The sequence below is a fragment of the Elgaria multicarinata genome, chromosome 2 (genome assembly GCF_023053635.1).
Source record: "Elgaria multicarinata webbii isolate HBS135686 ecotype San Diego chromosome 2, rElgMul1.1.pri, whole genome shotgun sequence".
NCBI lineage: Eukaryota > Metazoa > Chordata > Lepidosauria > Squamata > Anguidae > Elgaria > Elgaria multicarinata.
The window spans coordinates 140,742,879-140,766,494 of NC_086172.1; the positions used below are offsets into that span (position 1 = coordinate 140,742,879).

At 41.0% G+C, this 23,616-nt stretch overlaps 1 protein-coding gene across 3 annotated transcripts in view; it reads right to left on the minus strand.

The window, feature by feature from the left end:
- Positions 1-5,634: 5,634 nt before the first annotated feature.
- The window catches only part of HEATR5A (HEAT repeat containing 5A), a 75,639-nt gene continuing 57,657 nt past the window's right edge, over positions 5,635-23,616 (minus strand). For all 3 annotated transcript variants that reach the window (XM_063117786.1, XM_063117783.1, XM_063117784.1), the window contains 11 exons: positions 23,011-23,079; positions 20,535-20,714; positions 19,238-19,469; positions 17,207-17,455; positions 16,673-16,800; positions 15,600-15,747; positions 14,367-14,639; positions 12,721-12,945; positions 11,978-12,129; positions 9,963-10,176; positions 5,635-6,506 (listed from right to left, as the gene is read on the minus strand). In XM_063117786.1, the coding sequence (XP_062973856.1) occupies positions 6,202-6,506; positions 9,963-10,176; positions 11,978-12,129; positions 12,721-12,945; positions 14,367-14,639; positions 15,600-15,747; positions 16,673-16,800; positions 17,207-17,455; positions 19,238-19,469; positions 20,535-20,714; positions 23,011-23,079 (2,175 nt within the window). In that variant the 3' untranslated portion in view covers positions 5,635-6,201. The remainder of the gene's footprint in view (positions 6,507-9,962; positions 10,177-11,977; positions 12,130-12,720; positions 12,946-14,366; positions 14,640-15,599; positions 15,748-16,672; positions 16,801-17,206; positions 17,456-19,237; positions 19,470-20,534; positions 20,715-23,010; positions 23,080-23,616) is intronic.

Below are 23,616 nucleotides of genomic sequence, written 5' to 3' on the forward strand. Positions count from 1 at the left end.
TGGATCTTTTCGGTTTGAATCTTGTAGTGGAACCAACATCTCTAATGCCTGGACCACTTTCTCGTTTGGACACAACCCTTCTTCAATTCCTGGAATCATCCTGACACCTGGGTTTTTAGCCTGCCTGAGATGTAGTGTAATAACAGCCCTAAGGAGGAACATCTCTACTCCCCAGGATTCTCAGCTGCCTGCTGTTATCCTACACACTAGACCTAGTATGCCTGAAAGCATGGATCGAAGAGACCCTGAAAAGGAACATCTCTACTGCTCAGTGCTCTCACGATCTCTATCTTGGACTTACTGCGACTCTTAACCTTTGATCTTCTTTGACGGACACACCATGGAGATGGCAGCATAGACTCTATTGGTGGACTGATCTCTACCTGTGTGTGTGTGTATGCTAGTTTGTAACTTGTTCTTGAATCATGGTTTGAATTATCTGGCTTTATTGTGATCTTTGACCTTGCCTTGTACTCTGAACTATAAAGATCTTGACTTGGGAAATCATCATATGTTTCCGAGCCCAATTCAAGGTGCTGGTCTTAACCTATAAAGCCCTACATGGCTTGGGACCACAATACCTGACAGAACGCCTCTCCCGACATGAACCTACCCATACACTGCGCTCAACATCTAAGGTCCTCCTCCAAGTGCCTACTCCGAGGGAAGCTCGGAGGATGACAACAAGGGAGAGGGCCTTTTCAGTGGTTGCCCCCCAACTGTTGAATGATCTCCCCGATGAGGCTCGTCTGGCGCCAACGTTGTTATCTTTTCGGCGCCAGGTCAAGACTTTTCTCTTCTCCCAGGCATTTTAACAGCATTTAACAACGTTAAGTTTGTTTTTAATGGACCCCAGAATTGTTGTTTTTAAATGGATAATGTTTTTATACTGTTTTTATGTTGTTGTTGTTTTTAAATTGGATACTTTTAATGTTTACTATTTTTAATGTTGTAAACCGCCCAGAGAGCTTCGGCTGTGGGGTGGTATATAAATGTAATAAAATAAATAATAAATAAATTGTGCTGATCTCTGGTTTTGTATAGTGCACTTCTTTGGTAAATTCCTTTATTAAACACTATATAAATATATTAAATTATAGATAGGAGTTAAGCTACGTATGTGAAGAATCTGGCTTATAACCCATCCCATTATGCTCAACTCAAGCTGGATCCATTCGAATTCACATAATTCTTACCCAACATAAAGGCCAATCAATATAGCTAAACTGACATATTGAGAAAGTGTTTAGTGTGTAACTCGGAATTAGGCATCAGCTGAGGTGGTCTTGCGATTGCTTCACTTCATGTGGCTGAGTTAGGCATGCAATAAAGTAGGCATGTGATGGTTTTATGGTACACCAAGCTTCTACCTCAGCTTAATTCAGCAAAAATTGCCATGTGGAACATGGTTATTTTATGCAGTACTTTATCTCTGTAACCTAGGAAGTCATAGATATTACTGTGTGGTGCTTGTCTGGGAGTTTCCTTGCTTTTCCTAATCAGTAATATCAACACAAATTGGTTTTCTTAAATATCTCTGCATTGACTAAGGTATTAGATTGCAGAATTCACTGCACAGCCATGTTCAGCCCTAGTGGATAATATTTCCTTCCAAATAAAAACAGGTTTCTGAGTTATCAGCCACCACCTGCTCAACAGAGCAGTAAATTAATAGTTTCTGCTTTTAGTTCAGTATAATTTTGCTGTTTCAATAATCATGAATCACAGATGGCGATTTTAGAAAAATGAAGAGATTTGTGTCAAGTGGATTACTAGCAGCATGAGATATTACGTCAAATAATACAGAATATAAACTGATTTATTTGAAACAAAATGGCAATTTTACATGGATGAAAACAAGTAAAGCACAGTATTTGAGAGGGCTTGCTCATTCCTCAGCCTATTGAAAATAGGTGCTGGGATCAGTCTTGGGTTTTATCATGATGTTTATCATTTTCCCATGAGCACAAATCCAAATTGTAATTCCTCATATCTCAATATTCATATTCAAGGTATATATTTGTCATTTTTCCTCCCTCCTTTGAAAATTGGTACAGAGGTCAAGTAGTTCAGGGATGGGCAGAATGTAGATTTGGATTTACTGGTAGATCTCTGGGTGATTTGCAGTAGATCAGCAAAGGTTTCTTACTACAGAAAATTTGTTAAGGGAAGAAGATGGATAGAATAGCTGCACAATAGCTTCTAATTGGTAGTGCAGGGAGCCTTTCATTGGTAGTGCAAGGAACCTCACCATGGATTATTGTATTGTGTGGTAGGAGTTTTTTTTAACCAACAGTTGGTTATTTGGCTGAAATAACAATGCAAATAACCAACCCTGTGCAGAGTTGGGTCTTTGAACCACTGTTATCATGTTGTGTGGCCACCATTGGTTATTTCGTCAGCCACTGAGTTGTAAGGCAAGAGTGGTCAAAGTGGCGGCTACTGTTCTAGCCCAGCCAGCAAGATAATTTTTCGGCAGCAATGACTGATGGGATACTAGTGGGAGGACTGAGAGGGGAGAAAGGGGGGAGGCTGAGTCAACTCAGCATGGAATAAGTCAACTCAGTGCTGATCCTAATCCACACCACTGTTGTTTATTATGATGTGTGGGGAGTACCCCTTAAACAACTGTCAAGTTATTATCCCACTGTTGATTATCATGTTGTCTGAACACAGCCATTGTATAGCGCTAGAATTGTTGGAGAAATAGGAGGGCATGCTGCCATTTCAGTTTGCTTTTGAGGGGGTGTTCTCTTAACTATATATGCACCTTTGCTGCTGCACAAGAATGGGGATTTAAAAACAAAAATAAGCGGTGTATACATGCAATGAAGAATAGCTGCAAAACCAACATGGATTTCCTGACTGTAAATCGCATGAACATCAGTGCAAGGAAAGAGCAGGGAATAAGGAGAAAAAGTGTAAATCCTGCCATGGGAGGAGGGAAAAAGTGGGAAGAAATATTGCAAAACAATATAACTTTAAAATGTACAATAGATTGGAGCATGCATCTTGGTAACACACAGAAACTGCAAGTGTTGGTGTTAAATTATTAAGCTGAATAGCACAAAGTCATGATCAGAAATGCATTGGCATAATGCAACAGGAACAGATGGAAGGTCTGAAATTTCTCAGGAGTCCCAGGCAGCTTCCTCAAATGTGCAGCTTTTAGGAGGTCTGCCAAAACACACATCTTTGCTGTGCTTTCACTGATCTTGGAGAGACATGATCTTAAAAAGTAGCTCAATTTAGGTTTAGATAGTACATTTATTGGTGGATGTTCATGCAATGAATGAACCATATCTCATTATTAAAGACAGAATTTCAAGGACAACAGCTAAGAGAATATTAGATGACTCAGGCTGAAAAGTGGGACACAAATCTATAAATAAATGAAATACCCATGTCCAGCTATTCCTTTCATGCCATACTAGGGAGCTCACTGGAGGCATGGCCTCTGTAACAACTGGTGTACATGGATTTTTACATCTGATGCACCAGGGCTCTTATGTTCTTAAGGAAACAGGATGCAGGATGCAAGTGTCTGTGGAATATGTGTGCTATTAGGAGCCGATCACTGTCTTCAAAATGGTGTCCCCATTTTCCCCAGGCAATAGATTATCTATTTTCTTTATCTGACTCCAGTTTAGCTGGAATACCAAAAAACTACACAGCTAGGTATTTTGGGAAAGGCAAGCCTAAGGATCTAAGATCACCACACCAGGGACAACTGTAACTATTGGTCTCACAGACCATCAATAGCCATGATCAATTGGTTCCAAAAGCTACAGAAAGGTCAACAAGATAGTATATGTTACATTTATCTCAAAGGAGGAATCATCAAGGGTTTCCAGTTCAAAATAAAGCACTACAAGTCAATGACTGGTTGAATGAAGGTGTACTCTTGATGTAGAGGGTAATACTTAAAATGACTAACTGGTGAAATAAATGTACTTAAGACAAGGGTTGCAGTTTTATTTAAAAATAAATCTAAAATTCAGGTTTTATAAATAAAATAGCAAGCACACAGATTTAAGTGAAGAAAATTAGCTTTATGTAAATTAGAAAAATGACTTGTTAGACTTTTGTTCAACTGGTTAATTCTGTACAATTTACAATTTTATGTACAAAATTTATAATAAAATACAGTATGCTCTTCCTGAGTCACAGTTCTATAGATGATTTTATTTTCCCCACTAATTATTAGGTGGAAATACTATTAATTGTCCTAGCATTTACTTTACTTCAGGTAATACTGACATAAAAAACAAAGCAATGATTGCCAATTTAATTCTTAAAATAATAGCTGAACAATTAATAGATAAACTTCTATACTAAGTATGATGCATTGTTAAAATGTACCATTTTCTTCCGGTGACTCAGTTGCAATGGAACACAATCCAAGCCTACTGCAATTAGTCTGCACTTTCCCTTTCGTTACTGGGCACCTGAACACATGATCTATGCATCAATTTGGCCCTGTGAAGATCTTGATAGATGAGATGCCTTAATGCAGAGGCGGTGTGGATTAAAATAGTTCTCATATTCTTAACAAAGTGTGTAAGCTTCAATTGTCTACTTAGCATGATAGACTTAAAAGATGAGGTTTACTGAGTAACTGGGATGTTGTGGGTAGCATAAGGCCTCAGTGCTGCAAATGTAAACTTAGGTGATTGTAAATATAAATTCCCCAAATAATTGTATGAGTGGAGTGGCATCATACAGCTGTTAACAGTTTTAGAATTCATGAGAATGTAAAGCTACTAATATAATTTTAAACATGAATTTTCGACTCTTAGTAATTTTACACTTTTATGTACTACAGCAACAGGTGTTTGCTCAATTAGCATAGGAACATATTACAGAATTGTAAGGAATTTATGTATTAAAATTGCAAAGAAAATGTGATAGTACTATTAGTATTTTCAACAACCGCTGGAGCTTAATGTTGAAGACTAAATGGTATCCCAAATGTACGTGTCTGAGCCTACATTCACATGTAATTCCATGATGCAGCCCTACTGGCATCCCCTGAATGGCCCACTCCATTTGTCACCACTAGCCACGTATTTTGTGCCATTAACTCTACTGTAAGAGATAATTTCCCCTGTTCGTGGCCTAAGATGCACATTCACTACACTCCATGGGAGCCAAAATTGAGTACATACTGAGTAATTGAAGCTGATTGGTAGGAGATCCGGACAAATAAAAGGAAGTACTTCTTCACACAGTGCATAGTTAAATTATGGAACTCACTACCACAAGATGTAGTGATGGCTACCAATTTGGATGGCTTTAAAAGGGGGTTGGATAAATTCCTGGAGGAGAAGGCTATCAATGGCTACTAGCCCTGATGGTTGTGTGCTACCTCCAGTTTTCGAGGCAGTAAGCCTGTGTGCACCAGTTGATGGGGAACATGGGTGGGAGGGTGCTGTTGCACCATGTCCTGCTTGTTCATCCTTGCTTGGCCACTGTGTGAGCAGAGTGCTGGACTAGATGGACCCTTGGTCTGATCCAGCATCAGGGCACTTCTTATGTTCTAATTCCTCAGGAGTTTTGCTGAAGCAGCCCTCAAGGTTTAATGTGCAAACTGCTTTTAAAATTCCAAATGAGCGTTACAATTTTTTTTATATATATAGTTACGCACTGGGAGTTGCTGCACAGAAGAAAACAACAAGAAATACAGATGCATGGGTGGTTCTGGCAGATGTGCAATGGAAATCACAGGCATGATATCCTTCATTTGTGCTAATATTAGAACATGAAATAAATATGCAGTGTCATTAATGTAACTATCAAGAGCCCAACATACCTAACAAAAGCTTTGATATGTTTTACTCAGAATGCTGTAGTGTTTCGAAAGAGGATGGTAACATTTTTTTTAAAATGTCTTTATAAAGTATATGCCCTGATTGAGCAAGAGGGACTACCTTCCAGACTGGGAACTGTGTATGCAAAAGAGTACAGCATACTTGGTTACTATTTCCATATCTAGTGGCCATTGCTGTGTGTGTCGCTCCTGCTACTGATTGAGTCAATCCGTATATGGGTAGGTACAAGGGTGCACTTCTCTGGAATGACTTCCAAAGTTAAGCACAGCTGAACTGAAAATAAAATCCTACTTCATGATGAAAATATCCAGAAATGAAAAGGGACCTTTTACAGTGTTATCAAAGTGATTAGAATTTAAAACAAGTTATTTCATAGAAAGTTGGTCTTTAGTTGAATACTTGAGCTTTTCCCAGGATTCTTTGAATGCCTAGGTGTTGACTTGTCCTTGATGCTTTCCTGATTGCCCTTCACAGCTGATTCAAGCCTAGCTTTCATTGGCGGTGAAGAAGCCATTAGTTTTTTAAAGACTGTGGAGTACTGTGGTCCGATCTGCATCAGATATTGCAAAGCAAACTCATGTAGACTCCTTGCTGAACTTGTAGCTGATCCTAAGGCGTTCTCATCCAAAAGAAAAGAAATGAGGATGGGTAGAAAGCAAGCCACTAGCTGAGTTCCTGTGAAAAAGTGAAAAATTGTTTCTCAGTACTCATGAATGCCTCTCATTACACAAATAGCAGCACTTACGCTGCAATCCCAATCACACTTACTAAAGAGTCAGCCCCATTGAACACAGTCGGATTTACTTCTGAATTAACATGTACTGTTAAAATAATTCTGAAGGAGCTAACAAGTGGTCTTATAATGACAGACAGCCCTTTACTTTCCCCTGTCTTTTCCCTCTTACTGGCTGCCATCATTCTAATATCTTAATGGAACCCTAAGCCCAAAAAACTGGAGTGGAGAGAACTCCTCTATCTCCCCAGGAGTATTTTTTTAATTTTAGAAGACTGCCTTTTCCTTCTCCAAAGTAGAAAAAGTTACTGGTTGCAATTTAAAACCCAAGCTGATATAATAAAATATATCTTTGACTACAGCTGCAATTCACAGCCTAGCAGCAGCAGCAGCAACAATATTTGTATACCACTTCTCATTTGCACAAATCCTAAAGCAGTTTATGAAATAATACAGGTACTATACAATATGGAGTGCCATATTAGAAACTGATCCTAAGAAAGGTTCTAGCTGGGGGAAAGCCATAGGTACATTTCTATACCACCCGATAGCCAAAGAGAGATCATAGAATCATAGAATAGCAGAGTTGGAAGGGGCCTACAAGGCCATCGAGTCCAACCCCCTGCTCAATGCAGGAATCCACCCTAAAGCATCCCTGACAGATGGTTGTCCAGCTGCCTCTTGAATGCCTCTAGTGTGGGAGAGCCCACAACCTCCCTAGGTAGCTGATTCCACTGTCGCACTGCTCTAACAGTCAGGACGTTTTTCCTGATGTCCAGCCGGAATCTGGCTTCCTTTAACTTGAGCCCGTTATTCCGTGTCCTGCACTCTGGGAGAATCGAGAAGAGATCCTGGCCCTCCTCTGTGTGACAACCTTTTAAGTATTTGAAGAGTGCTATCATGTCTCCCCTCAATCTTCTCTTCTCCAGGCTAAACATGCCCAGTTCTTTCAGTCTCTCTTCATAGGGCTTTGTTTCTAGACCTCTGATCATCCTCGTTGCCCTCTTCTGAACACGCTCCAGCTTGTCTGCGTCCTTCTTGAATTGTGGAGCCCAGAACTGGACGCAATACTCTAGATGAGGCCTAACCAGGGCCGAATAGAGAGGAACCAGTACCTCACGTGATTTGGAAGCTATACTTCTATTAATGCAGCCCAAAATAGCATTTGCCTTTCTTGCAGCCATATCGCACTGTTGGCTCATATTCAGCTTGTGATCTACAACAATTCCAAGATCTTTCTCATTTGTAGTATTGCTGAGCCAAGTGTCCCCCATCTTGTAACTGTGCATTTGGTTTCTATTCCCTAAATGTAGAACTTGGCATTTATCCCTATTAAATTTCATTCTGTTGTTTTCAGCCCAGCACTCCAGCCTATCAAGATCACTTTGAAGTTTGTTTCTGTCTTCCAGGGTATTAGCTATCCCACCCAATTTGGTGTCATCTGCAAATTTGATCAGCGTTCCCTGCACCTCCTCGTCCAAATCATTAATAAAAATGTTGAAGAGCACTGGGCCCAGGACTGAGCCCTGCGGCACCCCACTCGTTGCCTCTCCCCAGTTTGAGAAGGTTCCATTGATAAGTACTCTTTGAGTCCGATTCTGTAGCCAACTGTGGATCCACCTAATAGTTGTTCCATCTAGCCCACTTTTAGCTAGTTTGTTAATCAGAATGTCATGTGGTACTTTGTCAAAAGCTTTGCTGAAGTCAAGATATATGACATCCACAGCATTCCCACAGTCCACAAGGGAGGTTATCCTATCAAAAAATGAGATCAAATTAGTCTGACAGGATTTGTTCCTGACAAATCCATGTTGGCTTCTAGTGATCACCGCATTGATTTCAAGGTGTTTACAGATTGACTTCTTTATAATCTGCTCCAGAATTTTCCCAGGGATGGATGTCAGGCTGACTGGTCTGTAGTTCCCAGGTTCCTCCTTTTTGCCCTTTTTGAAGATAGGGACAACGTTAGCCCTCCTCCAGTCGTCCGGCACCTCACCCGTCTTCCATGATTTTGCAAAGATAATAGACAAAGGTTCTGAGAGTTCTTCCGCTAGCTCCTTCATTACTCTTGGATGCAGTTCATCGGGCCCTGGGGATTTGAACTCATTCAAGGAAATTAGGTGTTCTTTGACCATTTGTTTATCAATCTCAAACTGCAATCCTGCCCCCTAACCTGCAATCCTGCCACCTAACAACATTAGGTGTTTATTGATGTTTTCAATAAACATCTAAAACATGTCAGCATTGAGTCTTGGCATACTGCAGAAGGGAGGTCATTCCACGGGGGCAGGGGGTGCCACCACAGAGAAGGCCTGCCTTCATGCCATTTCAGGCTATGGCAGAGACACAGGTCCTCTCATGAGGACCATAGTGGCCTGGGAGGCTGATATAGAGGGAGCTGTTCCTTGAGGTAACTTTGTCCCCAAATGTATAGGGCTTTGTATATAAATACCAACACCTTAAACTTTGCTCAGTAGCAGACTGACAGCCAGTTGTTTAGCACTGGAATAACATGTGCACGGTATGGCATCCCAGTAACCTAGGCGCTGCATTGAATCAGCCCTAAGGGGAGTCCCACATAAAGCACATTACAGTAATCCAATTTTGAGGGTATCAATATGTGGATCACAGTGGCCAGGCTATTCCTAGGAGCTCCTAGCCTTATAATAATCTAGATAGGCTGGTAGATAGTGCTGAGGAGCAGTTAGTGGACATGATGCCCATTGGCAAATGTGGTCCTGTAAGCAAAATTTAAATTACTAGGTAGGAAGTTGAAATCCAGGACCTCCAAGGTAGCTTTCTCTATTCCATGTGCTGGACCAGCTAGACAGATGTAGATGAGGGGTCTCAATGTGCTGGGAGAAGGGGTTTAGATTTGTTAGGCAATAGAGGACATTTTGGAATGAAAAGGACAGGGACCACTTGACCAGAAATGATACTATACTCTTGGTGCTTAATGTCAAGAAGGATGTAGAGCAACTGTTAAATGACCCTTGGGGAAAGCAGCAGCTGGGATGAAAATATTTCTGATCGCTCAAAGGGGGATAAGATAGAAGTAGGCAAGAGTGTACAACAGGACATACTGTGAGACATGACTAATCCAAACACCTGTTCAGCACCCTAGGCGCTGGATGTGTTTCCCCCCTCCTATATAGCATAGCATGATTATGTGCAAATGTTTTTACCTCATTCCGTGCATGTAGAATGAACTTTGGTTTGGTTAAGAAATCAAAACTAATTTTAAAAGTTTTGCCTACATCAAGAAATGTAAATAGATTAACAATGCCATGAATCCTGAACATACTTTGACAACTGAAATTGCATTAATACACCCATATTTTAATCTGCATTTATTTGCAGCTATGTTCAATCTATTTTGCCCTAAAAAGGATACTTACGATGCTCTTCCTCAGCAAGAGCTATAACAGCAGCCACCACTTTTATCCCTTCCTGAATAACTTGAAGTTCAGCAGAATTCTCAGGTTTAGCTTTCTCTGTTTCCTGCAGTTTGCCCACAACTGATGGTGCTAATGAATGAATGTAAGGATATGAGACGGCACGGTTTGGGTGCTGAAAAAGGGTTAGGAGCAGCTGATAGCATTTAAGTTGTACCTAAAAAGAATTAGGAAAATCCCACGTTATAAAACAAGAAGATAATATTAGACTGCAATTAAAATGAGCTGCATTTGTAGTGCAGTCTTGTATAGGAGCATAATCATAAGAACGAAATGACTACCCCAATGTTAGTGGCAGGATCTGCTCTTGGAGCTAGCACAGGGACGGGCATGTTCTGAGGGTCTGGGGATCAGTTTCCATCCCTTGGAACCTACTCCTGCAATTGCCAAATTGGTGGCAAAAAGAAAAGATGCATTTTTCCTTTAAAACAAGGCGCATGGAACTGAGCTGTTTTAATGCAAAATTGTGCTCGTGGAAGCTCTGGGGAAGCATGATTTTGCATTAAAACAAGGCACATGCTCCCTGCACACCTTGTTTTCAAATGAAAATCCAGGGTTTTCTCCCCCTTGCCACGAGGAATTAATACAAAGGCTGCTGTCAGATACCAATACATATGATTACCCTGTGCTCTTTCCCCCTTTCTCTAGCTGTAAACTGTGCTGAGGTTAAGAACACCATACATCCCAACTCAAAGTGGAAATGAGATCTGTATGAAGAGCACCTCAGCATCAAGGGGAAGGAAACATACACTTGATCCCAAAGTAAATTAGCTTAAGGATGTTTCCTCTCCCCACACATTCACCTGTGCCCCCCAAAAGCTTCTCTCTGGATGGTTAGTGGGCCCTCCTGATCAATATGGAATGGGACATGGGGAGTTGCTGGAATAGAGGGAATCTGCCAAAATTGATCCTGGATTCTAAGATAATTTGACTTAAGAAAGTTAATGGAAAGGAAGTATCATGTCCCCTCCTTTCCTCTGGAGCCACTTGCATATCCCAAAAAGTATCTTTCAACAATGTGAGATACGGGACTGCTGATGTGCATTTGCGCTGGGGCAGAAAGGAAACTTTGCTTCCATTAACTTCCTTAAGTTAACTTATCTTAGGATCCAAGCTATACTTCTTGAATTCTCTCCACAAGAGGTTCAGCTCATGAGGTAAATTTATTAGACATGGACCCTGTGGAACATCTACTGCGAGAAGATGTTCATGGAAAATCATGGAGATCTCTTGGCCAGATGATTTCAGATTTCTCAACTAAATTATCAGGGTTGACTGGCTGGTGCAGTATCAACATGTACGGGCTTAATTATATAGAGTAAAATTTAGTTATAAATGGCTGATGCAGATTGTTATTTTCACTGAGGAACAGTAGCGAGAGAAAAGAGGCTGTAGTCGTTAAGTGTTTTGTAGAGGTAGAAAAGATAATACAGAAACCATGAACATATCCAGACAATCTTCTCATCCATTTTATCAAAGTATAAGAACTTGTTTTCTCAGATGACAAAGTGATAACAACCGTGTAAACGTTTATTTCTATGCGGGATGTTCTTAAAGATGCTATAAATAAAATCACACATGCCTGCTAATTCTTGCCACCTGTTTAAAACCTCAACATTTAAAACTTTTAAGTCAACATTTAAATGCTTTTAATCAGCATTTTTATTTATTTAAAACATGTTTATATTATCCTTCTGTTCAAAAAGGTTCTGACTGGAAAATAATCTCAGCATGGGGAGAAATACATCAGAAGCTGGGAAGAGAAACCGTTCTTCACCTGGTGTCTAAAAGACAATGGTGTAGGCACCTTCTACAACCAAGGCATTACAACTGAAATGGCCTCCACCATTGCCACCTGCCTCGCTTCAGCTGGTGAGGATACCCAGCATTCAATGTCAGAGCTGAAAATAAACATATAGCAATGGTAGCAGATTTCTAAACAAACACCCAGTACTTACAATAGGATCTTTAGATTCCATTGCTGATTTAAACTTTTCAATACAAGATATCTGAAGGCACTCCATGGTAGTAACTTCTGGACTTGTAGACAAAATAAATACTGCAACTGCAGTCAGCAGACTGCCTTCGTCCAATTCTTGGACAGCAACATCTACCAATGATAAAACAGGGATAAAGCAATGACAAAAATATTAGAATGTTTGTTCTGAAATAGGAGTATTTCAGAAATCAAAATTCATAAATCAAGATTTTAAGTTAAAGTTCTACTACAAGTCATTATGGTTTTGAGTCAAGCTACAAAATAAACAAAACCACATAGGATGTATATTTGAGAATCTCTTGCAAATTTGTACTCAACATGAATTGTTGGGGACCATTTGGCTTGGGGATTTTTTTAGGAACTAAATGAAGCAAGAGAGAAATGGAACCTCTAGTGTAGCAGTGACATGAGGGATCTTGTTTTTGTTGGTATATTTCATTTTATCCCTATCCCCAACTCTAGTCCTAGCAGGCAATAGCTTATTGACAGGTACCAGGGTCCAAATCTACCTGGAAATTATCGTGTCTAATTTAGGAGCTCTTCTAATAAGTGGCTGCTAATTATGATTACTCACTAGTGAGGGGGGAAAGTACTCTGCCTATGTTCACAGCTACTACTGTAGAGAAGAAAGGCAAGAGAAAAATAGCCTCTCCTCCTGAACTCATTGAGTTATACCCAAACACCTTCCTCAGTCTGCAATACCTTGATCCCAAAAGTTAAGGACAGTGACCAAAGCACTACGGAGCAACTCATTCCAAGCAGTCTGGCTCTTCTCTGCCCGAGCCATGGGAGAAGACAGAACTCCTTTAAGAGCTTGTAATGATGCAGCAACAGTCAAGGGTAACTGGCCAGTGGGAACTTTCACTGCAGTTTCTCTGAGGACTCCAAGAATCAGATACAGGATAGTAGGAAGAACAGCAATGCTCCCTGCAGGACATGACAAAAATGCGGTGTAAATACCATTGTTAAGACTATTGAACAAAGCAAAACATTCCAATTTGCATTTACTTCAAGTTCAGCTTTGTACTTTAATAGGAATCCTCACTTCTAATGTAAGAACTGTAAGCATAGCAAGATATTTTAGCTTCGTTTAACATAAACTGACGGTTAATTATCTGAAGAGAGATCAATTTTTGAAAAACAATAATATGGCAACTATTATTGCAATTGTAATATGGCCAGCTCCACTCTCTTACTAAACTGTTTATATAGCAACTGATCAGTGAAGACTATTTGAAGCTAGTTTATGTTAAGGGATGCTGGCTCAGTCTCATGTTGCTGGTGAAGGCGCTCTGGTCTTTCTGTCCCCCACCAGTGGAAAGCACTCCACCCATCTGTCACTGATAAAAGGTTGCTTGAAAATTGTACTCAGCACATTAAAAGACTAGGGGATTTGGGATGCACAGTAGTCCCCACTAGGTATACAAGAGCATTCTCAAAGCACCTTTTTGCTGCAAGACATTTAAAATAACATCCCACTGAAAAAAACATTCTAAACTGAAGCCTTTGCTCTGAGGTACCAAGTTTTAACATGAGGTGGTATTTCACATCAGGGATGCTTTCAAGCAAGGACCCTGCCAAGCAATCAAAGGTAATTTGGTCATGAGGGAAGTGTGTTCTAGTCAGCTCCCATGCCTCTGAATCAGCCCTGAACGCCTAGCCAGAGGAGAGGGAAAGATAGACTAATCCATGGCATCGCATCTAATTGGATGACAGTTTAAATTGTCGTTTTTGGTCAATGTACATGATGTACACTGATAGTCCGGAGGAGAAGGCGATAAGAACATTAAGAAGAGAGATGCTGGTTCAGATTAAGGGTCCAACTAGTCCAGCATTCTGTTCACACAGTGGCCGACTAGCTGTCGACTGGAAACCCACAAGCAGGACAGGAGTGAGCAGCTGATGTGTACTAAAGAAGTCCTCATGTGAATGGTCTCGTTACATCAGAAGTGTAATCTCAGAACCATGATCTTTTGTTACACTGGATATACAAGTAGACCATTTGTGAGTCTTTTTTAAAGCACAATTTGGCTACTTGTATGTTATCTAATCTAACACAAGAATAGCCATGCTGGATCAAATCAAGAATCCACCTACCATTCTGTTCAAACTGAGGCCAACAAGCTGCCTGCGGAAAACCCACAAGCAGGACTTGAGTGCAACAGCACTCTCAGTTGGTTCAGTAAATTATTTTTAATCCATTAGGAAGGACTAAAGTGACAAGAGAAAAATTGTGACGATGTTGCTTTTGTCCATAAACTGAAAATATAATGGCAAAGCCACTGATCTTCTCTGCCCACATCAGCTTTTCCCTTGCAAATTAAGCATATCTTGGGACTTCATCCTACCTTCTGGTGAGCAGACTGCAGGGACATCAGAGATGATTCCTAATGCTGCTGCTACCAGTCTGCTTCCATTCTCCGATAACAACTGAGGTTTTCCAGCTGTAATTCCAGGACTACCTGTTATCGCAGGATTAAGCTGAGGCAACTGTCTTACAAGAATGCACACACACATCTCCAGCGTCGCAAAGACTAAGGACTTTCCAGGTATCAGTCCTCCTGTGTCTTTGCCCTCTCCAAACTCTGGCAATGTTTCCTTTTCTTCAGCCCCATCATCAACTAAAATAAAAGAAAGGACAAATATATATGGCACCCAAGTGCTCTTCTGTTCACTACTTGAAATTTGTTCCTTGAAGCTTTATAAACAGTAATTGGTTGCATTGATGTAATTTCAATGTATGTATGAACAAAATGACACGAAATATAATCACTGAGACAGCAAGGGCAATTCATTCACAGAAACAAGCTTCTGTGTGCAGATGACCCTTCCCCATGAAGGGCAGAAGACTGCTGCCTCATAGATAAAAGAGTTTCCCAGCAATTCCTGCTAGGAAACAAGGTGCACAGTGAGGGTGCACTTTGTTTCCCAGCAGAATTGCACTTCCCCTCACCCTATCCCACCCACCCCTCCCCATTCCCCACACACTTTGTTTCCCAGAAGAATAATTGGGAATGCAGTGACATGGCAACTTCCAGCTGCAGAGGGGAGGAGAGGGCTGCAGCCCCCAGAGGGTTCTGGGGATTCCAATGTGACTCCTCCAACCCTTCATAGTTGCCCACCCCTGTTGTAGGGTAAGAATTATTAACTTTAGCAGGTCACACTATACTTAATAGCCATGCTATTAAAAGGAAAAGGAGGAACGATTTATTGTGTTTTGATTAATATTTTATGTATTTTATACTTGTTGTTGTTCCCTGCCTCGATCAGGATGGAGAGGCGAGTTAGAAAATTATTATTATTATTATTATTATTATTATTATTATTATTATTATTATTATTATTCTCATTCTCTACCCCCCACAATTCAATATAGTAATTTTGCAAAGACAATTCAATATAGTAGTTTTAGTGCAGGACAAATATAGGAATGAAGCAGGGATGCAGGTTGAAAGTATACTGCTAGCATTATGCCACTAGTAATGAGAATCCTAGCATTTTTTCCGATCTACAATAAAACATGGCCACAAGAAATATAGTCACTTCTATCACCAAAAACAATAAGCAATTAAACAAAAAACCTTCTGCACTTCTCCGTTTTTCCTTGACATGTTCTTGAGCTGCAAAGAGAATCTGCCGAACAACTTCAAGAGCAGCAAGTTGAATGTCAGGAGATTCTCTGGTCAGTATGAGCCGATGCAAAACATTCAACAGCTCAACGCTCAGCTCCTATATAAAGGGAAATAAAGAAATATTTTTTACTAACTTTTAACACATCACATCCTTAAGGTAGATTAGGATGAAGAGTGGAATACCCTCCCCTTGAGGCCCGATTGGCGCCAACATTGACTGCATTTCGACACCAAGTAAAAACATGGCTTTTTAACAAAGCCTTTGATGGTTAAACTCACTGGCACATTGTTTTAACTGTTTTAACTGTTTTTACAGCTTTTAAATTATATATTGTTTTAACTTGGATCATGGTTTAATTTGTTTTTAACTGTGCATATTTATTGTTTTATACTGTATGTTTTTAATCTGTATGCCGCTCTGAGATCTTAATGATATAGGGCGGGATATAAATCTTTTAAATAAATAAATAAATAAATAAGAGTGTGTCATCTGAACAGGGTCAATAAAATACAACCATTTCAAGCCAACCTAAAACAAAACTGATAAGATACATAACAATAAAACAGCAACACTGATCATATGTGAGTGATTTTATCAGTAAAGTGTTTGGCAAACTTGTCAGAGCAGGCTTCAGATAGCTCTCCCTCGGCACCCTGGGGAACAAGACGGAGTAGCCCTTTAACCAGTGAAATAACTCCACCAGTCAACACTACACTGATGTAACCAAGACAGAGAAGGAAGACTTCTTTGCTGCCTTCAACTGCCACAGAATGGGCCCTCACATAGGCTCTAACTCATATCAGAATCAGCCTGAGGTGTTTTTTTTACCATTGCTCTAGCCTTAATTGCCTTAAGCTCCTAAGAAAACCCAGGAGCACATGTTCTGGGTCCTGGGAAAGGATATTAAGGAGTGATCATGAAACATCATAATGGGACAGGAAGCAGTTTCTTACAGATGTCAGGCAAAGGCAATCAAAATACCTAACTATTCAAACTCATAACTTTCAAATTAGATTGTTACCTGATCACTACCAATCTTAGACCTTGGCCAAGGAACATCAAGGAGTGCCTGCAGGGCATGTAGACAACTAGTAATGTTTTCCATCGCTGCATCTGACCGAGGGGAACAGAGAAATTCCACACTAATTCCTAATGAGAAGAAGGGAGAAAAGCCATGAACTGTAAAAAAAACATTTTATATTAATACAACTAGACTTAAATTCCAATACGACATCAATCTATTGACAAATACCAGGTGGAATTTAACATGCAATTTAAGTATCAGTAGTAGATCATACACTCCAAAGTCTGGGGGAACCACCTTTCAGATCTGTTGCCATTCTGGGTCAAGTGTCCTCAGCTAAAAAGGACCATTAGCCTAATTCAATGCAATGCAATGATGGTCTGTAATAATCCTATGCAATAAGGCAGTTTTATCAAGTGTGGCATGTTCACCAATTTGACATATACCTGATAGCTCATACTGATTTCCAATGGCACTTGGCAAAAATGGTTGCTGAAAATAACATGAAGAGAAGTTTATATACGCACTAACCCAAGACAAGATGAAATCTATCACTATTCACATCCTCTGGTGATTTTACAGCAGCTCTAGATGTTGAGTCTTGACACATAGTAGTTGGAGTGACAGGTCGAGAGAGATTAGTTAGACCTTCATCTGAATCCCCTATAAGGAAACCTGTGCTGGTAAGCCATAATGCTGTAGCATGGAGAATCACAGCCCAGGAGTTTTGATAGTGTGGTCTTGAATTTTCAATTGTCTCTGCTGTATAGAAAGCTCCCCCTACAAAAAAAGCAATAAATATTCAGTGTTTTCCAAATAACTTGAAATGTGTTTATTGTTTTAATTAGGGGTGTGCACGGACCCCCCGCTCCGCCCTGTGGGCCGATCCGAAAATTTCGGATCGGCCCGCTCCGCTCATACTCCGCTCCTCTTCGCCGCGGAGCTCCGGCTCCGAATCGGAGCTCCGCAGTGGAGGGGAGTGGTGCCAGGTAAGGCCGGGAGAGGAGGGTGGGGGGGTTACCGGGCCCTGCCGCCGTCGCCGCCCATGCGGCGGCGACGGCGGCAGAGCCCGGTAAGGGACCAAGGGGGAGGGGGGGCCTTACCTGCCTCCATCTGCGGTCCGTCGGCTTTTTCAATTGAGCCCGCGGTTCAACCAGGAAGTCTGGGCCGCAAGTGCGGCCTAGACTTCCTGGTTGAACCACGGGCTCAATTGAAGAAGCCGACGGACCGCGGACGGAGGCAGGTAAGGGAGAGGAGGGGGGGTTTACTGGGCCCTGCCGCTGTCGCTGCATGGGCGACAGCGGCAGGGCCCGGTAAACCCCACTTACCTTTCCAGCGGAGCTCCGGATCGAGGCGAAGGATCCGCCTTCATTTCGATCCTCTTCACCACGCTCCGCCGGCCCCCCAATCCTCTTCGCTTCCGCCTTAAGGGGAGGCGAAGCACCCCGCTTCACTTCTAATTCGCCGGTCCGATTAGAAGCGGAGCACATCCCTAGTTTTAATTACAGTTCTTTATTGTACATCTATGAAAAGCGTCTGGCAAGTTATTCTTTGCAAGTAATATTATTCAGATAATCTTAAAGGTGACTTCAGTAAACTTAATGGCCCGGTTCAGACAACACTTTGGGTTTTGTGGTTAACGTAACCATGGCTAGCTGTGGTTATGCTAACCACATGCAAAATGGGTGCAGATGACACCATTGACCCTTTTGTGGTTAAATTTTCCTTAACCACAAAGCGGTTAATGCAGCACCTGAATCTTCTATTGGGCAGAAATCATAGAGCCTGAAGTATAGAGCAGCTGAAATTGCTGCGGCTGCTCTATACTGCAGGCTCCGTGCCCATCGGGGGGGTGCTGCAGGGAGGGCAAGGTTTTTTTCCTTCTTAAATGCCCATCGGGGCTGGGCTGGGCTGGGCTGGGGGGAGGGCGACGTTTGTTTGTTTTTTTAAAAAAACTACACACATTTGTGCTGGTGCGCTCCTGCGCTCCTTTCCGTAAAAAAACAAAAAACCAAAATGGTGGCCGCGACGTGCTCCGCCCTCCAGGCATGTTGTGCGCCGTGTGTAGAATGAGGGGGTGACCCTTGCCCTCCCCCCAGCCCACCCCACCCCCGATAGGCATTTAAGAAGGCAAAACCCCCTCCTCCTCCCCCCCAGCACACCCCACACCCCCAATGGGCATTTAAGGAAAAAAACCCTCCCCCTCCACAGCACACCCCTGATGGGCACGGAGCCCTCAGTATAGAGCAGCCACAGCAATTTCAGCTGCTCTATACTTCGGGCGCTATGATTTCTGCCCGTTAACCACGTACACCTGTCAGACGACACTTTCAGCCATGGTTAGTGCCGCTAACCAAGTTGCAGAACGTGGTTTGGCAGCCTAACCACAATGTAGTTAACGGAGCAAAATGTTAGGGAAAACGTGTGTCAGACGACACCGCAAACCATGGCTAAGGATTCCCTTAACCACTTTGTGGTTAAGCAGCATGGTTTAGCGTGTCGTCTGAACCAGGCCATTGTCTTCACTTTATTGAAACTTTATTGCTCTATTTGCCTTCCTACCTTCAACAGGAAGTTGAGCGCTGTATTCTGAAGGCAAAGTTAAGAGAGCAAAATCCTGAAGGGCAGCAAGCCAGAGTTTGCTCAGATTCCCCAGGTCTGCTTGGACTAGCTCCAGAAGTTCATCCACTGAAGGTGTTTGATCCCTACAGCTCTCCTCCGTGATGTTTATGACTAAAGGTGGCCTGTTGGTATCAATTTGTTTTTTCCGTTTTTGTACTGCAACTATGTAAACCTGTTTATATAAACAGCAAGAGTAAATGGACAACTATGTTACAAGGTCGCTGAATAAGAATGTAAGAAACAGCTGTAATTTACAACTCTCAAAAAGCACACAGCATTATTTAAAATGTAATAGTATCTACGGATTTACACAGTGGCTTAATAGTCCAATGCATGTAATACCAAGCAATCTTATATCAATCAATTCACCGTTGAATCTGAATATCATCACTTAATAATAGGCATTAATGAAGGTCATTCCACACATTCATGGGTGAAGTATTATTAACATGAGGCACCTCACATATTTAATTTATTAAATTTGTTGCCACAAGATATAGTAATAGCCAATAGCTTAGATGGCTGTAAAGGAAAGTTAGAAAAATTCATGCAAGATAGGGCTGCCATTGATTATTAGACATGATGATGATGATTATATATGGAATCCCAAGGTTCAGAGGCAATATGCTTCTGACACCAGTTTGGGGCAGGGGAAGGAAAATGGGAAAGGGGCATTGCTTTCTACTCCTGCTTGTTTGTTTCCCTGAGGCATCAGGTTGACTATGCAGGATGCTAGAATAGATGCATCTTTGATGCCAATCAGCAGAGGTCTTCTTATAGGAGTGCATGCGGTAGCCACCAGTTCTGATAGCCATTCAGGCATGCTCCTGACAAGAAAAGAGCCATTACTGTACAGCAAAAGGAGGAAAGAAAGATAACCTACTTGTCTAGAAAAAAAAGCTCTATAGGTCACAGATCTAATATAAGGAAGGCTACTGAGTATACATAGGAAATTACTGTCTGGTGCAAGAGAAAGAAGATGAAGTTAGAAAAGATCACTTTCCTGCTAAGACACTTGCTTCAAATTGCTTGGTTTAAAAAAAAAGTTCTAAATAATAATGCTCTCCAATATGGATTTGAATAATAGAACAGCCCATCTGGCTGAAATCTGCATGTTTTCTCCAAACAGTCCATCTCAACGAGGAACTAGTTCTACTTTTTGGATTACATCTCTGTCCTACAATTATAGTTCCAAAGGACTAATGCAACCACTTTTTCTTTTTTTTAAAAAAAGTACCTCTGCCCAAGCTTTTAGCACAGCCAGTATCTCCATAGTTGATGTGCCTTCATTGTACAGTTGATTTTGTGTTTCTTTTCCAGCCTGTATTTTAGTCAAGGATGTTACAAGCAATTGATGAACTCTTTGAAGGTCATTAATGTCACTAACTACACCGCTTGCTATCCAGGCACTGCAAACCTAGTATGACAACAGTGAATGCCATGGTTACTTTTGAAATGCTATGAAGAATATTCCCAGCAGAGACGTTAAAAGAAAAACAAGTTTGCATGCTCCCATTTATTTAGGTTATTTTAGGTGACCTAATAACTGTTCTCTAAGTGGCTTATAATTTAGAGGAAAATATTAAAATCACAGTTACAATAAACATACAATGAAAGACAACAAATAAAATTAATAATAATAATGATAATATATTTATTTCTTACCCACCTCTCCCTCTGGATTGAGGCGGGGAACAACATAAATAGATTGAAATGCATCACTTAAAAACAGACATAAAAATAAAAATACACAGCACTAAATAACTTTAAAACGGAGAACAGAGGACTACAATTCACAAAGCTAAAACAATGCTAGAACCACAACATAATTTAAAACAGGAAAATGAAAAGGATTTTGCCTGTGTCAAAATACCTTTAGGGTAGGCACCAGATGAGCATCTCTGGGAAGAGCAATCCACAGTCGAGGGGCTGCTATTTAGAAGACCCTTTTACTTGTTGGCACCCACCATGCCTTACTTGGCATAGGCCTTCTAGAGCCTCAGATAAAAGCCTCAGGGATTGGGCAGGTACATGTGGGAAAAGGTGATCCATCAAGTACCAAACTATGAAGAACTTTAAAGTTCAAAACCAACACTGTAAATTGTGTGTGAAAACAGACTGGAAGGAGTAGGGTTGAGTGTCATCCACACTCAAAATCCCTGGATGACTTCATTCAGCAGTTTAATGAAAACATTAAACAAGATGGGGGATAAGATAGAACCCCTTGCTAGACCCCCAAAGCTAAAGTTCCCTGCTAGAAATCTTCCAGCACCACTTTCTGGAGATGGTTGTGAAGGTGTGAGTGAAACCACCAAAGCAAAGTACCATCCACACCCAAACCTGACACCCTCTCCAGAAGGATACAATGATCCATTGTAGTGAAAGCCACTGAGAGGTCCAGGAGAGAGTCAAACTTCCCCTGTCTCTTTCCTTGCAAAGGTCATCCTGCATAACAACCAACACAATTTCAATGACAAAATCAGCACTAAACCCAGATTTAAATGGATCTAGAATATCAGTCTCATCCAAGTGTGCCTAGAGTTGGCTGGCAAATACACACCTGAGCATCTTACTCAAGAAGGTGACATTACCCATGGCCTATAATTGTTCAAATCTTCTGGTCCAAGGAACATTTGCTCATGTGCAGTCATACTACCAGCTGCTTTATGAAAACTGAGACTACTCTTTCAGGGGAGTTTACCAACTCCTGGACCCAACTAGTCATTGTTTCCCTGCTACAGTAGATGTAATAAGCCAAGAGGGAAAAGGTGGAGCAGTGGTTAGCCAGATGTGGCCAAGCATCTTGTCTACATCCTTGGGCTCTAAATACTAAATGTCATCCAACAAATTAGGACCAGATGCAGCCATGGAACCCCCATCCCTGATTGATCTGTATTAATAGTGGCGCCCAGATCAAGGCAAATATGAACAATTTTGTCTTCAAAATATTTTGCAAATATGTAACAAGGTACTCCTGATGTTTCTGCCACATGTCAGCTTGTGGCAGTTTGCAAAAGATCCAGAATCACTTGGGACAGCAAGCTCCAACATTTGATGATACAATGGTAGTGTAGAAAAATGCTTTTTACCTCCATCACTGCCAGAATTGGCTCAATAACAAGCTCTTACTTGCATTTGGTGAGACTCATCCCAAGGATGTCCTCCAGTCACCCCAAACTACTTCATTGCCTTCAGCTTAGAAGTGTACCAAGGAACTTGTTCAGGAGAGGATGCTTAGGAGGTCAACTACCCATGTCATGCCTACATTCCATAGAGTGACCAGTAATTTGTCAGAAGAACCAGCTGTACTAGTTGGAAAAATCATCTAACCCCTCAGGAATACATTGGATTCCATTAGTCTTCTGGGGCAGATCATTCTAATAGATCCCCCACCCCTGCAGAGAAACAAGGCAGCTGCTAGTCTGATTCTCAACAAGAAGTGATCCGACTAGTACAAGGAAATTGTTAGAAACAAGCCCTAAAAGTTAAATGCTAATAAAGAATACAAATAAGGACATGAAAGTATGTCATCGAGGCAGCCCTTTCTCTAGATTGCTGACTCCATTATGCTATCATATGTAATGTTCAGAGGTGCAGTGTTCCCAAGTAATTTTTTTTTACAAGACAAATATATCATTGTTTACTCTATCAGGTTTCACTTGTGGTTGGTAAGTCTTGATGGAATTTATTCTAAAGATTAAAAGAGAACTTGCCTGACATGCTTTTGCTGTTACATCAGGTGGTGTTTCTGGGGTAAAGGCTGGTCTAAGTGCTGCACCAACCTAAAAGGAAATTATTTTATACAACGCTAAGAAACAACGTTCTGTCAGAATAACAGTCTCAGTTATTTAAGAAAATTGCATTAATATGCTTACAAATGCATATTATCTTCGGATAGGATGGCTTTGAGACGAAAAGGGTTAAATATATGCCTGACAACATGCAGGATTCGTCTGCTGACTTACTGGATGTCTCAGGGCTAGAATGCCCATTTTAGCTGCCATAGAGCCCATTTTAAAATCACTCCATATGGCGAGCAACTGGCGTTGCAGCTTTACATACGAATCAAGCAGATATTTTTTTAATTATAAAAAGTGTAATATCAGAAATTACACATTTTACACTAAAATATATAAGATGCAAAAATGGAGTAAGTACACATTATTTTCAGCCTTTCTATCCCACCATTAAATAAAAATATATTTCAGGTGGCAAAAACCACAACCAGAAAATTAAAATCTATACTCAAAATTTGCAGTTTGCAATCTAACTATAAACACAGTTGCCTGATTTGGATGATTAAGGAACCCATGGTTTGT